We start from the raw sequence: 14,996 nt of genomic DNA, 5'->3' as shown, positions 1-14,996 counted from the left end.
AACCCTTTCATTTAAAGGATTGGCAATTATCTCAGAGAACACAATGAAATTGCTTCCCCTTTGGAGGAAGGGGATGTTTGAACCCGTACGGTGCAGAATGCTGCGTCGCCTTGCTCTTGAAGCAGGGGAGCGGAGGTGGAGGCAGGGAAAAGGGCTCTGTAGATGCTTTTCTTTTTCACATGCTCAGATATGTGATGATCACAAAGAAGCTGGGATACAACGAGGGTCAAGTGTTAGGCATTTATTGCATTTATTTGTTCCTTGTTGTAAAGTCACAGGATGGCCCGTTCCTGGCCGATATGCCGCTCTAGGCTAGACCAAAAATAATTGTTGTCCTCCTATCCCCAAAAAGTAGAATAGTAACCTAGGCTATACAGTGTCGCCCCGCAATGCACTTTTATGAATGCCTATCCGTGTGGTTTGTAGTTGCATTGGCTATATAGTCCTGATACCTGACAGAGCATGCATGGCAATAGGCCTAGCTGATTGAGTTGAGGCTGTCGGTGAAAAGCATCTAAAATATGTGTAAAGATAATGTGTCTTGACTATAATTTGAACTGTTGAGACAAGAAGAAAGGGAGGGATGGGTGGCGACGATATAGACGCATATCTCTTGATAATTCATAAAGTAGGACTCCTGGCCTGTTGTTCGCAAAGTGCCCATTTGGGGATGTCTGATTTCTGACCACCCCTACTGAGCTTCTCAGTAATTTTTTCTTCACCTCACACAGTAAGTTAACAAAGTCTGTTTTTTTAACATCCATTGCGAATGACAGGCTAATTGTTCCTCATAGTATTTGAAAAATCTTTCCCACACTCTCCCTCGATAGTCATCAAGCCATGGTGTGAAAGAGCAAAATATCATTCTCTGAGGATCCCATATATCCAGTGGAAATGTCATAAAATGCCTGAACAGTTTTCCATAGCGTAAAAACAGCTGTATATCCCGAGCTCACTGGCACAGGAAACTCTGATTGCCAGGAATAGGCAAGTTGATACAATGTTGCAAGTTCACTATTGACAGCTTTGGGATTAACCCAGTTGATTGATTTGATACAATGTTGGACTTCACTAACGATAGCTCAAGTCAAGACAGATAGAAAGGGAGGCAGACAGGCGGAGTAGATAGATGAATGTGATTGAAAGAACCTGAATTTTCATCAGGATATTTTCTACTGTTTTTATTTGTCAGCTTTATTTTTATTTTTTTACTTAGTTGACGATAGTCTATAGGCCAAGTAACTTCTAACTCTGAGTTCCATGCGCTCATTTCTTTAGCTGCAAATGGCTCACGGTGGAGGCATATCAATGTGTCCATATGATAGAGTCCGGTGTACTCGCATTAGTTGAATTTTACATTGTTGTCTTTTTTTGTCAACAATCTGCTCAAAATACTCTGTCAAAGTGGAAGAAAACATTTTTTAAAGATTAATAAAAAATATATCACTCAAATATAGTCGTTGCATAATTATTCAGCCTCTTTGTTTAGGCAAGCCTAAATTAGTTCAGGAGTAAAATATGGCTTAACAAATCACATAATAAGATACATGGACTAAGATTAGGGGTCGACTTTATTTTTAAAAGTTGTACAGATCAGCCTCCCGGGTGGCGCAGTGGTTAAGGGCGCTGTACTACCAGAGACCCTGGGTTCGCGCCCAGGCTCTGTCGTAACCGGCCGCGACCGGGAGGTTCGTGGGGCGACGCACAATTGGCCTAGCGTCGTCCGGGTTATGGAGGGCTTGGCCGGTAGGGATATCCTTATCTCATCCAACACCAGTGACTCCTGTGGCGGGCCGGGCACAGTGCGCACTAACCAAGGTGCACGGTGTTTCCTCCGACACATTGGTGCGGCAGGCTTCCTGGTTGGATGCGCGCTGTGTTAAGAAGCTGTGTGGGTTGTGTATCGGAGGACGCATGACTTTCAACCTTCGTCTCTCCCGAGCCCGTACGGGAGTTGTAGCGATGAGACAAGATAGTAGCTACTAAAACAATTGGATACCACGAAATTGGGGTGAAAAAGAGGTCAAATTAAATACATAAAATTTACATCATTTTTTTTTTTTTTTAAAGTTGTTGGGTTATAAAAAAATATCCAAAACTTTGAACATCCCATGGAGCACCATTAAATGCCAAGAGAGGGCATGTGGGGGACTCCCCAAGCATATGGAAGAAGGTACTCTGGTCAGATGAGACAAAATTTTAGCTTTTTGACCATCAAGGAAAACGCTGTCTGGCGCATACCCAACGCCTCGCATCACCCCGAGAACACCATTGTGGTGGCAGCATCATGATGTGGGGATGTTTTTCATCAACAGGGACTGGGAAACTTTTTGAAGAACTTTCAGAATTGATGGAATGATGGATGGCTCTAAATACAGGGAAATTATTGAGTAAAACCTGTTTGTCTTCCAGAGATTTGAGACTGGGACAGAGGTTCACCTTCCAGCAGGACAATGACCCTAAGCATACTGCTAAAGCAACACTTGAGTGGTTTAAGGGGAAACATTTAAATGTCTTGGAATGGCCTAGTCAAAGCCCAGACCTCAATCCAATTGAGTATCTATGACTTAAAGATTGCTGTACATCAGCGGAACCCATCCAACTTGAAGGAGCTGGAGCAGTTTTGCCTTGAAGAATGGGCAAAAATCCCAGTGGCTAGATGTGCCAAGCTTATAGACACATACCCCAAGAGACTTGCAGCTGTAATTGCTGCAAAAGGTGTCTCTACAAACTATTGAGAGGGGGGTGAATAGTTATTCACGCTCAAGTTCTGTTTTTTTTCTATAATGTCTTGTTTGTTTCACAATGAAAAATATTTTGCATCTTCAAAATGGTAGTTATGTTGTGTAAATCAAATGATACTTTCGCAAGCTGGTGTAAATCTTTTGTCTTGCCCATTCACCCTCTGAATGGCACACATACACAATCCATGTCTTAATTGTCTCAAGTCTTAAAAATAATTATTTTTTCCCATCTACACTGATTGAAGTGGCTTTAGCAAGTGACATCAATAAGGGATCATAGCTTTCACCAGCATTCATACCTGGTCAATCTGTCAGGTTTTGTACAGTAGATGTATATACTCTTTCTAACGTATAGGCTACGTGATTCATTTACATTTACATTACATTTACATTTAAGTCATTTAGCAGACGCTCTTATCCAGAGCGACTTACAAATTGGTGCGTTCACCTTAAGACATCCAGTGGAACAGCCACTTTACAATAGTGCATCTAAATATTTTAAGGGGGGGGGGGGGGTGAGAAGGATTACTTTATCCTATCCTAGGTATTCCTGAAAGAGGTGGGGTTTCAGGTGTCTCCGGAAGGTGGTGATTGACTCCGCTGTCCTGGCGTCGTGAGGGAGTTTGTTCCACCATTGGGGGGCCAGAGCAGCGAACAGTTTTGACTGGGCTGCGCAGGAACTGTACTTCCTCAGTGGTAGGGAGGCGAGCAGGCCAGAGGTGGATGAACGCAGTGCCCTTGTTTGGGTGTAGGGCCTGATCAGAGCCTGGAGGTACTGAGGTGCCATTCCATTCATGTTAGATGACTTTGACGGAGCTTTGGTGGGAATGGATGAGATGCATATTTTGCGCCCCTGCCTTTGGCAAAGTGGGCACTTCTTATCATGGGGCAGCATCAACGCTCACCTTAATAGCCCATATACCGCTGGGTGAGAGAAGTTTTCATTGAAAACTTCTCTCACCCAGCGGTATATGGGCTATTAAGGTGAGTCTTGGTCAGTTTAGCTCTGGGCGGCTGCCTAATCCTGCATAATGGGCACAGCTCTTAAAATATGAATGTGGTTAGGAGAAAGAGGCTGAAAAAGCTACCTTTGCACAGCTAGTGGCATGGCCTCCTGTTAACCTCAGCGGGAACCTATATAGTTGTTAAGGCCATTGTAAATAATAGCTTTATGGTAACATGGGCCACTCAATGGATGCCAACCAAACTTGATCCTTACAGTGCCATGACATTCGGCTGCTACCCCACGCACACCGGAGGCAAATCGACAAACCTACTACTCTACGATTGGTGTTGTCTTTTCATACGTGTCAGTATGTGGAAGGGTTGGGGAGCTGAATGCACGAACAGTCGGTCGCAGGCTTGAGCAACTTTAACCAACATTATTTTGCACAAAATAACAGCAATGGAGCTTATCACAGTGAAAAATAGAGGTAAGAAATGAAGATGTAAATGGTACCTTTACTGATATTCATTTTTGTTCTCCGTACTTGATATGACTACAGGAGTAACATGGCTAGTATAGCAAGGCACAGTGCTGGATGGGGTCTTCAACTTATTCCGCCTGCTGTATGTTTTGCCCCACCACCACCACCACAGTGTTCGGTTTGTGAGGTGCCCCTACTGTGCCTGTCTGGAAGTTCCACCTGTTGTTTTTACGCCTCCTGCCCTCCCATCTGTGGGGAGAAGAGTTTGGCCGGAACACCCGGTTGCCTCGGCAACGCTGCAAGCACACACTGCTACCGCAGCGGATTGGAACAGGAACCAACCTATCTATGTCAGTCTGCAGGCAGGATCTGGGCCATTCCTTGTGTTAACAGATTATCTGCTTTCCATTCAAACGGGTCGGGTATCGCAGCTTGGCTTTCTGGGAAAGCGACCCCAGCCAGCCTGCTTCTTTTTTTCTTTTTCTTTTTACCCCAGAGCTCCCTCTCCTACCATATCCTGTCCTAATTATGCACTCTTTTGTGCGTACATTTTTTGTTGTGCTTCTCTCTCAATTCACTCTCTCCTTCTTGCTCTCTACTTGAAGAGATGAGGAAAGAGATTTTGAAGTTTGGAGTCTGTCAAGGTGCTGTCCTTGATCCCCTCCTCCCCCCTCCACAACACACTCCACCCCCCCATCCTCTCTGTGTCTGAAAGGGAATACTGTGTTTTCAGTGCATAAAAGGCTTGGCACTGTCAACAGGGTGTATCCACCGGGGCCCGTTGAACACACTTGGAGTGGAGCTTCAGTGTTTCTGCAGTACGGGGGGAGAGAGGGTTGGAGTGGGCCATGAAAAACAGGGGAGGGAGGGAGGGAGGCAGCTGGTAGGGATTACCAGCCGGAATGATAGGGTACACAATTACAAACATACTGAGTGTTGTACGGATGTACGGAGCAACACTCTGCCAATGATATTGCGCGGTTTTGGAAAGGGGGGCAGGTTCTCTGGTTGGTGGCATGGGGTGGGATGGTGTGTGGTGGGGGAATAGCTAGACAGGTAAGTGGGCGGTTTGTTCAGGTGGAAGATGGAGGTTGGTGGGGTGTGTTTGGGAGGAGCATGGGGGGGGGGGGGGGGGGCAGGAGAAGGGCAGAGGTGTTGTGTACACAATGGGCATGTAAACCAAGTGGGCACTCCGTTGTGACAAAAACAGGTTTCGCGCAGGGTCTGATTACGGGGCCAAGCCATTGAAAAAAGGGAGAGGATGACCTTGTCCACCTCGAAATCCAAACACAGGTCTTCACATGCAGGGGCATTTTTTTTTATCTCCTTCATTCTCTTTCTCTTTTTCTGGGTGTTCAAGCACTGGGGCAGCTAATTGCTATTTTGAGAGCTAGATATAGCCCAGATATTCTTTTTTCTTAATTAAGCCTGTTGACAGGGTTTCCCGGTCTAGTTGCCCCCACCCACTCCCTTCTGCCTCCTACATCCACAGGTACCCACCCCTTTGGATGCTCCCCCTGTCCCCCCGTCAACCCCTGTCCTTGCCTGGCAGACTCAATTGGTGCTCATGGGCACCTGCCAGACCAAAGGAGGGGGACAGGATGGAAGGATTATGGAGAGGGAGAAAGAGTACTCTTTATGTCATCTCTCACTCTCGCACTCTCTATCTCACACACACACGCCCAGGACTCCCTCCCCACCATCGTCTCAGCTTGGGATAAAGCAGTGATATTCAAAGCCGGGGTCATGACCCCTGGTGGGGTCGTGGGGGAACTGCAGTGGAGTCGCCAAAATAAAATACGTGTTTTTTTTATAAGACACAAAAATTGAAGAGTACAGATTATTGTGTGGGACAATATACAAACGTTTTTGAGAAAAGACCAGGTTTATGGAGTAAATGTATTTATTTGTTTCTTTTAATTTGATAAGAGATGGAAATATAATGAATTGAATGTTATTTGTTAATGTAAAAATCTAAATTAACCAATTTTAAGGTTGTGCCATTAGATTTGGGGTGGGGTCGCGAGAAAGTCTTGCTAAAAAAATCGGTTCCCCAGAAATTAGTGCAGAAAAAATGGGGTCCCTGTTGAAAAAGTTTGAATCCCACTGGGGTAAAGGGTAAACAAGCTAATGTTTATATTTCACGGAAGTGGAAACTGATCCGACTGAGTCAGCCTCGTCACTCAGCAATGTGTGTGTTTATGTTTGTCTCTCTGTGTGTATGCACGTAAGTAGGCCTCGATGTGAGTGAGAGCGCGTGTGTTGCAAGTGCGTGTGTGTGTGTGAGTGTGTCTGTGTGTGTGTGTGTGTGTGTGTGTGTAAGCTTGAGGCTGTGTGTGTTTTACAGGTATGTTTTCGAAACTATTGAGTGTGTGTGTGTATTCAGGAAGCTGAGGTGATTCTTTCAGCACCCTGCCAGCAGGCTGACCTGTGTCTGATGCCGGTGATTACTGTGATGATAATGGCGTCTGGGAGCATGAGGGAGTGCTGGTGTGAAAGACAAAAACAAATGCAAACCAAGGTGATAGCCACTGAGACTACAGAACACCTGAAGCCTTCATATTAAAACACCAAATGAAGAAAAAGAAAACCCCTTGAACTCCTACTCTTAAAAGTCCTCTTTTTCCATCACTCCTACATGACAGAGAGAAGGAGGAGGAGGACAAGGGCCGCCAGAGAAACACAATGCGCTCAGGGTTGCGTGTTAGGAGCCAGCTGAATGGCACCGGGCATAATGAGAGCCTGGCGGGGACCCTGAGGTGGGCTGGCACCTGCAGTCTGGCTGGAGGGGAAGGGAGAGCAGGGTGGGTTGGGGAGAGCTGGGTCACCCCCACCCCACCCCTTTCCCCAGGCCCGGTCCACGTCCCCCACAACAGCACTTCCTCCTTCCCATGCCCTATTAGCAGTCTTGGCGGGGTGGCCACCCCTTTCGCCTCTCCCCCTCGTTAGATCTTCACCCCTCATGCAGCTTGTGACTCCGCTTGGCATTTGGGACCTCAGGAGCGTAGTTATATTTTGTTCAGTTTGCCATGCCAAATTATATTTAACCCTCCCACTCCAGTATCCATGCACATTGTAAACATGGTATTGGCGCTGACCCTGGAACTGACCCTGTATATAGCTTACTTACTTTCTCGTGTTATTTCTATTTCTCATGTTTAATTTTTTTTTATTTATTACTGCATTGTTGGGAAAGAGCCAGCAAGAATGGCATTTCACTGTAGTTGTGCATGTGACCATAACTTAAAACTTGACAGTCAGATTCTCTGTACTTCGGTTTGAGAGCTTTTCCTCGTTATTTGCATATCTCAAAAACAGTCGGTACATTTCTTTCAGCAGTCAGTTTTATGAATAGTCGTTTAATTTCTCCCCGACTGTTTTTGGTTATCATTATGGGGGAGCCACTGGGAGGGGAGGGGGATACGGGGGGGAAGAGGCTGCAACTATTCACAGCTGTGAAGATATTTCCTTCACCCCCTGTACCCAGCACCCCCTGTTCCCAGCACCCCCTGTTCCCAGATCCGCTATGTTTGTTGTCACTGGACTTCCGCTTGTTAAATGAAATTCGGAAGCCCTTGCTTTCGTCCGTCATCCCCCAGAAGAAGGCTGGTACTGTAAAAAAAGGGGGACAGTTTTGAGTGGGGGAGGCACTGAAAGCATTTTTGTTTGACAAGACCGAGAGAGAGGGAGAGGTGGGTGAACAGAGAAAGAAGCAAGGCAGAGTAGTGAAAGACGAGATAAATATTTCTGACATTTTGAGAGGGGAGGCGCTGGTAACGAGTTGGCCGGAGCAAGGGCCACCACGTCAAACCAGGCCACTTTATGGGTTCTGACGGATTGTAGAAAACCAGACATTGATAGTTTACACCTAACGCAATCCCCTTATAATTCAACTGTGAACTGTGGACGGGACAGCTCACAGGATACACCTCTCTGGTAAGCAAACATACATGTATTTTATGGCAGCCGTTTTACTGCTATTTTATTCCGGGCTCCAGTGACCTGACATTTCAACGGGGCTCAGCCTAATTTCCTCTCCTTTTCTTCACCTTTTTTTGGGGGGGGGTGGCTCACTCCCACTTAACCCACATGTCCCTTTATTTCTGTGTTTAACGTTTGTCTTGGCTATTTTTGTGTCCTATCCAAATAAATGTAGACACTTTTTGACAGCGGCCATTTTGTGTGAGAGTTGCAAGAGTTGTGAGGTGCTCAGGGGGTTGTTTTAGAGCCTGGCAATTTAACTACACACCCAGCAGCTGTGCCCATATTAGCTCGGACCTCCCCCGTCCCCCCCTAGGAGGCATCCCCATAAGTGGGATGCAGCTGCTACCATCCTACCAGCCCACCCTCTCACCTGGTCCGCACCCGGTATGTGACAGTGAACCGCACCTGTCACACACACACACACACACACAGACACACCTCCTAAAAGAGGGGCCTATGTTAACGTGGTGCTTCCGTTAATTCCCAAACACTCTACGACAGACCAAGGAACATGACAGGTGTTTGTGGTCAACTGTGAACCAACGCGTCCTGTGGTTTTGGTCCTGCAAGATCTACCCACAATGGCTAGATGTAAACATTCTGCAAAAGACTGTGATTGGGGCAGCAGGTGCCATAAGGGGTTAACAGGTACCAGAGCAATCCCTTCTTGGACATTGTGGCCTCGCCTGTCCCAAGCAAGTTTGACTCCAGGGCAAAATCAGACTGAAAGCCTCTAATATTTTGATCTGATCCCAATTCTCCCTTCCTCTGCCTCTCTCTCTTTTGTAACCCTCTCCACAATGTTATTGGGTGGCACCAACTTCTACCGCCTGCCCCCCACTCCTGTCCCCTGCCCTCCCTGAAGACACCATCTCCTATGCACCCCCCTGGTCTGATGGTGTGGACCAGCTGCACGGTGTGCGTTGTTGTGCTCCCACTTTATCTCTGTAGTGTCCCCGGCCAGCATAGTTGCAGGGTGGCCCATGTATCTCCACCGTGGAAGGTAGTGAGTCACCGGGGCCTCTGCGGATTGCAGACTGACAGGTTTAGGAAACCACATAGAGCGGATGCCTTTGGGGCAGGGAACAGACTCCACTAATGTCTCAGCCAGCCAAACAGCGTGGGGAAATGTCCCTTTCAAAGAAGAAGATAACAATCGAGCATAAAAAAAGGATGTGGCATGAAAAAAGGATTCTGTATGTGGATTTGATGGCTCAGTTGATTGGAGCATGATGGATGGTAGCACCAGGATTGTGAGTTTGATTCCTGCAATGGACCACATATAAGCCTACTGAACCACATATAGGCCTACTGAACCACATATAGGCCTACTGAACCACATATAGGCCTACTGAACCACATATAGGCCTACTGAACCACATATAGGCCTACTGAACCGCGTATAGGCCTACTGAACCACATATAGGCCTACTGAACCACATATAAGCCTACTGAACCACATATAGGCCTACTGAACCACATATAGGCCTACTGAACCACGTATAGGCCTACTGAACCACGTATAGGCCTACTGAACCACGTATAGGCCTACTGAACCACATATAGGCCTACTGAACCACATATAGGCCTACTGAACCACATATAGGCCTACTGAACCACATATAGGCCTACTGAACCACGTATAGGCCTACTGAACCACTTATAAGCCTACTGAACCACATATACTGTAGGTCTACTGAACCACATATAGGCCTGCTGAACCACATATACTGTAGGCCTACTGAACCACATACAGTGCATTCGGAAAGTATTCAGACTCCTTGACTTTTTCCAAATTTTGTTACATTTTTGAATAAGGCTTTAATGTATTAAATAAATACAAATCCTCATCAATCTACACACAATACCCCATAATGACAAAGCGATTTTTAAAGATTTCTGCACGTTTATAAGTTTTTAAAAATGGAAATACATTAGTTACGTAAGTATTCAGACCCTTTGCTATGAGACTCGAAATTGAGCTCAGGTGCATCCTGTTTCCATTGAGATGTTTCTACAACTTGGACTCCACTAGTCGTAAATTCAATTTCTTGGACATGATTTGGAAAGGTTCAGTAGGCCTACAGTGCAAAAAGTTCAACACTTTTTTGGTTACTACATGATTCCATATGTGTTATTTCATAGTTTTGATGTCTTCACTATTATACTACAATGCAGAAAATAGTTTAAAAAATAAAGAAAAACCCTTGAAAAGAGTAGACGTGTCCAAACTTTTGACTGGTACTGTATGTCTAAAGAAATGTTCCAGAGAGGTAGTGGCCTTCAGAGATAGGAAGTCATCTGTCGTTATATCCTCGAGGAGGATCGCAATCCCTGGAATGATTACTGTTGTTATCGGCAGTGAAACTTGGCTGGCAGCGAGCGGGCGAGGCTTTTTTTTCAACCTGTTTTGATCAGGCGGACTGAAGCCACTATACTGTATCCTGACTTTTTTTCTGCGATTGCAAAGTATTTTGAAGTATTTGGTGGAACGTTCCCATCTGATGTCACCATGTTGAGATGCAGAGGTTCATGATCAGTGGGACTATTTCTCTTCATAGTTAACTCAGAGAAGAGTATGGGCTACTGTGATAACCTCATACTTTGAATATAGGTACCTTATTCAACAATAACTGCAGTGTTTCTTGTCTGTGACGTTTTGAGAGTTGTTAGCCTGAGGTTATAGTGGGTTTTGTCAGTGTCCTCTGCTCCAGCTATCTTTATACCTCCCTGCCTCTGTCCCCCCCCCCTCGTCCCCCCTCCATCACTGTCTTTCTGCTGTCAAGCCAAGGCTTCAGGTGGAAGGATGGCATTACGAAAGAGCCCGTCAACGCTTTCCCGACATGCCAAGCCAAGTATTTTTCTTTTGGGGTCCTGCCCCCCCCGGATCCTTGAAAACAGGAAGTGTATCTTGTTAAGTGATGGATGGGCCCCTGTGCTTCCTGAGTGGACCAGAAAAAAATACATTTGCCTCCAGGGAAGTCAAATGAGTTTAGCAGTCTCAAAAGCCCAGAGTTGGGTCTGTTTGTGTGAGCACCTGGATAGTTGGGAGTGTGCATGTGTAGCTTTTTGTACACGCGTGAATGTGTGTGTTTTTATGGTAGAGCAAGCGTGCAACTTTGCTTGTAGGAAATACCCAGATAATCTGTTGCAAGCAACATCTAGGGTTAACGAACGTAAATGGATTTAGCATGTTGAGCTCAATCATCTTAACACTCAGTTGTCCCCGGTGTGTCCTGTTAGGCTAGTTGTCTGGTGGAGGCTGTGTGTGTGTGTGTGTCTGTCTGCCTGTGTGTGTGTGTGAGGGGTCGGCAAGTTTGCTCTGGCATGCGGCCGCCACATACTTCCAGGGAGATCAACTCCGGAAGTGTCCCTGGCACGTCCACCGTGGAGCGGAGTACGCACTTCGGCGACAATCAACCACAGCCCCCCCCCCCCCCCCCCCTCCTCTGTCCCCCCTGTGGGAAGAGCGATGACAAAGAAGAGACAGCCTCACGTGTTTTTGTTCCAGACACACGTTGTCAAGCTACTCTGGCCCTTAGCCAGCATGGACCTTTATTATTTTCCTTTGGCAGTGGCCCTGGGGCCTGTTCATCTCCCCCATCCTAATCACAGTGACATTGTTGTCTTCCTATTCATGTTGGTAGCGCACAGCAGGGCGGATCCAAGTGGAGGAATCTGGACAACCCAACAACGACAACAAAATGATCCTCTCGTGATACATCGTTAATTTGTTAGCCAGACTGTTATGGTTACGTCAACAACAACAACAAAATCTCCCCCCATTTGCAAACGTTCCGCACAGGGAAGCGCAGACAGATTTTAAATATGTACATATAGGAAGGAAGTCTCTGGGCTTGAAAGTCCTTTGTATATCCAGAAGGTTATAGCAGGGGATGTGACGAGGACGTAAACAAAAAATTGAAAGGCTGTGGGCTAGGTCACTGCTCACCAGAGGCACAGACATTACTTCCACCTCTGCAGGCCCGTCTGTCTGTCTGTGCTGAGCAGCCAACTGTCCCTCTATGACATCAGGGAAGAGAGACCGCAGTGGTTGGAGGGATATTTTTGGGTCAGCACCATATTTTTATATATTTTGGGGGGGATTTTAGTTTTTGGTAAAATAATTGGAATTTAGCTTTGAGTTTAATTTAGAAAATCTGTTCCCAAGTATTCCCACAAAAAAAAAAAAGACGTGATCTTGTCACAATGTAATCGAGATATGAAATGTTTGTTATTTTCAAAAATAATCTCTGTTGAGGATTAGTTGTGGTCAATTTGCAGTGTACAAATTATTATAATTATTTTCCAGACCCGACTATTCGCTCCAAACAAAAATTGACCCGCAGCTAAATCTAGTTGCCTACCCGTGCACTAGGTTGTGGGGAGGAAAGCTATTCTGTTTGCCCCCTGCGACTGCTGATCCGGCGGTGTTTAGCCATGTTAACTTCCTTTCCAAGAGCAATGACGCCCTTCAGTCAATATTGAAGGACTTAAATGCCTTCCTAACAAACCAGTTGTCCAACTAGTTCAGAATAGTTCCCTTCATCTTTTCTTTCTCGGAGATAAACCAAAACAGTATTCTTACCTCCGCTGCAAGACGACGTGTTAGAACGAATATTCACCTGCGATTTCCTTTCTTCTGTTTCACATGGTAAACAATGTGCATTCTTTCATCCAGTGTTGTTTTTCTGTGCCTTGGAAACCGGCGTATGGTGTGGACTTTGATTGGATATGGTCCTCCTGAGACTGCACACGGCCTCCATTTGGAATAATAATCTTCACGCTTGATTTGAGCTGAGGTCAATTGTGCAAATCAGGCCTTGCTTCTGGGCAAGTTTACCACACCTGCAATCAGTGCTTGGAATTTTTCTCGTCTCACGTTCCTAACAAGAGAGATGGAGGGAGGGAGTAAGAGAGAAGGATAGGTGGAAAGATGTATTTATTGATTGATTGATGAAGACTCCATCCTCAAAGGGATGTTTGTCACCCAGCAGCAGAGACAATCACACACACATGACTAACAGCTCATTTCCCTCACTTCTGTTGCCTAGGCCCTGATGCGTCCGGGTCGACTGGACCGGATAGTGTACGTCCCTCTACCGGACGGCCCCACGCGACGGGAGATCTTCGCGCTGCAGCTCCGCAGCATGCCCGTGGACCAGGACATGTGTCTGGATGACCTGGTGACCCGAACGGAAAAGTACTCCGGAGCAGAGGTGAGACAAACAGTACTGATTTATGGTTGCAAATAAACAACACGTACTCTATAATAAGTCATTTTACGGTAGAATACATAGAAGATGCAGGATGTAATACACGTTGTAATGTAATAACGATTCTGGGGCTCATCTCCCATTGACATCAATGCGTAGTTTACGCAAAAATCTAAGTTACACAAATGCAGATAGTATTGAGAATGTGATATTGAATGTAAGAATATCAGCACTAGTGCCCGTACGTGTTTTTATATCAAATGAAAAGGACACGTCCAGGAACAATTCTACCATTTATTCATGGATGGCGGCAAATTGTTTTTTTATTAGACAAAATGATTGAGGATTTTAGTCCAGGTTTGAATCAATTCCTTCAAGTGAGATTTATCGAAGGCATGCTACCTGATTCATGGTTGGCCACCCTGGCAAGAGCCGGACTGTCAGAGAGAAATCGGCTAAGACAAACCCAACACGGAGACCGTAAAGTCAAGTTCAACATGGGGAGAAAAATATTGAGGTGAAAGACTCTCTCTCTCTCTCTCTCCTCGTTGTTATTGTTTTAAGCCTACCTTTAAACGATTACAGGAAATAAGAGAGCGGTGGCCAGCGTTCGCAAGGAGATGTTGTTCGCCTTCCACTGTCTGTTTTATGTCTGTGCTGTGTCAAGGGCCTCGTGATCGCACAGCTGGCGGACTCGCAGCGAGCACACAAACACTCCATTGTGTGACAGGCTTGTCTCTTGACGTTGGGCTGGGGTGTGAATCACGTTGTCTTGACAGAGAAACAGTGCGGTGCCGTTGAAGCCCTGACAAGCCCTACTACCTGTCAAGATGTTTTTCATGCTTTTGGTGGTTTAATGATGACACATCCTTCAGTGGCTATGACATCAACTCCAGTTGTCCAAAATGTTCCAGTCGATCAAAATGTGGTTGCAAGGCCACATGGGTATTATGAAGAGGATTTGTCAATTCTGTGTCTAGGACCTTTTGGCCACTAACTTTTCTCTGGCTATTCTCCTGGAGATCTGATCAGAGGAACACAGCTGTCGAGGAATTTGCTTCTCTACATGACCTTTTAGGGATTTGAAGAGATCTGTTGAAAACATGTACCCCCACCCTCCTTTCTCCTCCCTCCTTCCCTCCATAGTTCCCCCACCCAAAAGCAGCTTAGAGCAGGCACCTGGAGAAGGTATGTGCTGGAAACCGATCCCTCTGTATCAGGTGTTGCGTTTTACAACGGGGTGTTTGGGATAGAGCTTTCACCTCCCAGTGGAAAGTTTGCTATCTCTGTTTTCAGGTTCATTCTCGGTAACCCCCCCCCCCCCTCTTGTGGTCCAGTGTCTTTTGGTGGCCATAAGGTGGGATATATAGGTGGAATGGAGTGCTTAAAGGCATCTTGTCTATACTAAATATACTATAGCTCTCCTGAGGGTGAATACTCCTGGCATGACAGGTCATAAAAGCCTGCCGTGGTGCTATGCATCTGTTTGAAATGCTACTGAGCGGGGGTATTTGTCTTGGCACGGCGGGATTTCTGCAGAGGGTGGTGAGGCGTGCCATGGCGGATGGGCATCGGTCGTGTATCAAGCCCACGCTTCAGGGGAACAAGCTCGACGAGGGGCCCTT

The 14,996-nt window shown here is 46.1% G+C and overlaps 1 protein-coding gene across 1 annotated transcript in view; it reads left to right on the top strand.

Moving 5' to 3' along the window:
* Positions 1-14,996, top strand: part of afg2a (AFG2 AAA ATPase homolog A) — a 127,960-nt gene that overhangs the window by 94,295 nt on the left and 18,669 nt on the right. Inside the window, exon 16 of the mRNA XM_029659937.2 lies at positions 13,210-13,374. Within this exon, the coding sequence (XP_029515797.1) occupies positions 13,210-13,374 (165 nt within the window). The remainder of the gene's footprint in view (positions 1-13,209; positions 13,375-14,996) is intronic.

This window comes from Oncorhynchus nerka, linkage group LG5 (genome assembly GCF_034236695.1).
Source record: "Oncorhynchus nerka isolate Pitt River linkage group LG5, Oner_Uvic_2.0, whole genome shotgun sequence".
NCBI lineage: Eukaryota > Metazoa > Chordata > Actinopteri > Salmoniformes > Salmonidae > Oncorhynchus > Oncorhynchus nerka.
Note: the sequence above shows the minus strand (reverse complement) of the source record. Positions and strands in the feature narration are given on the sequence as shown.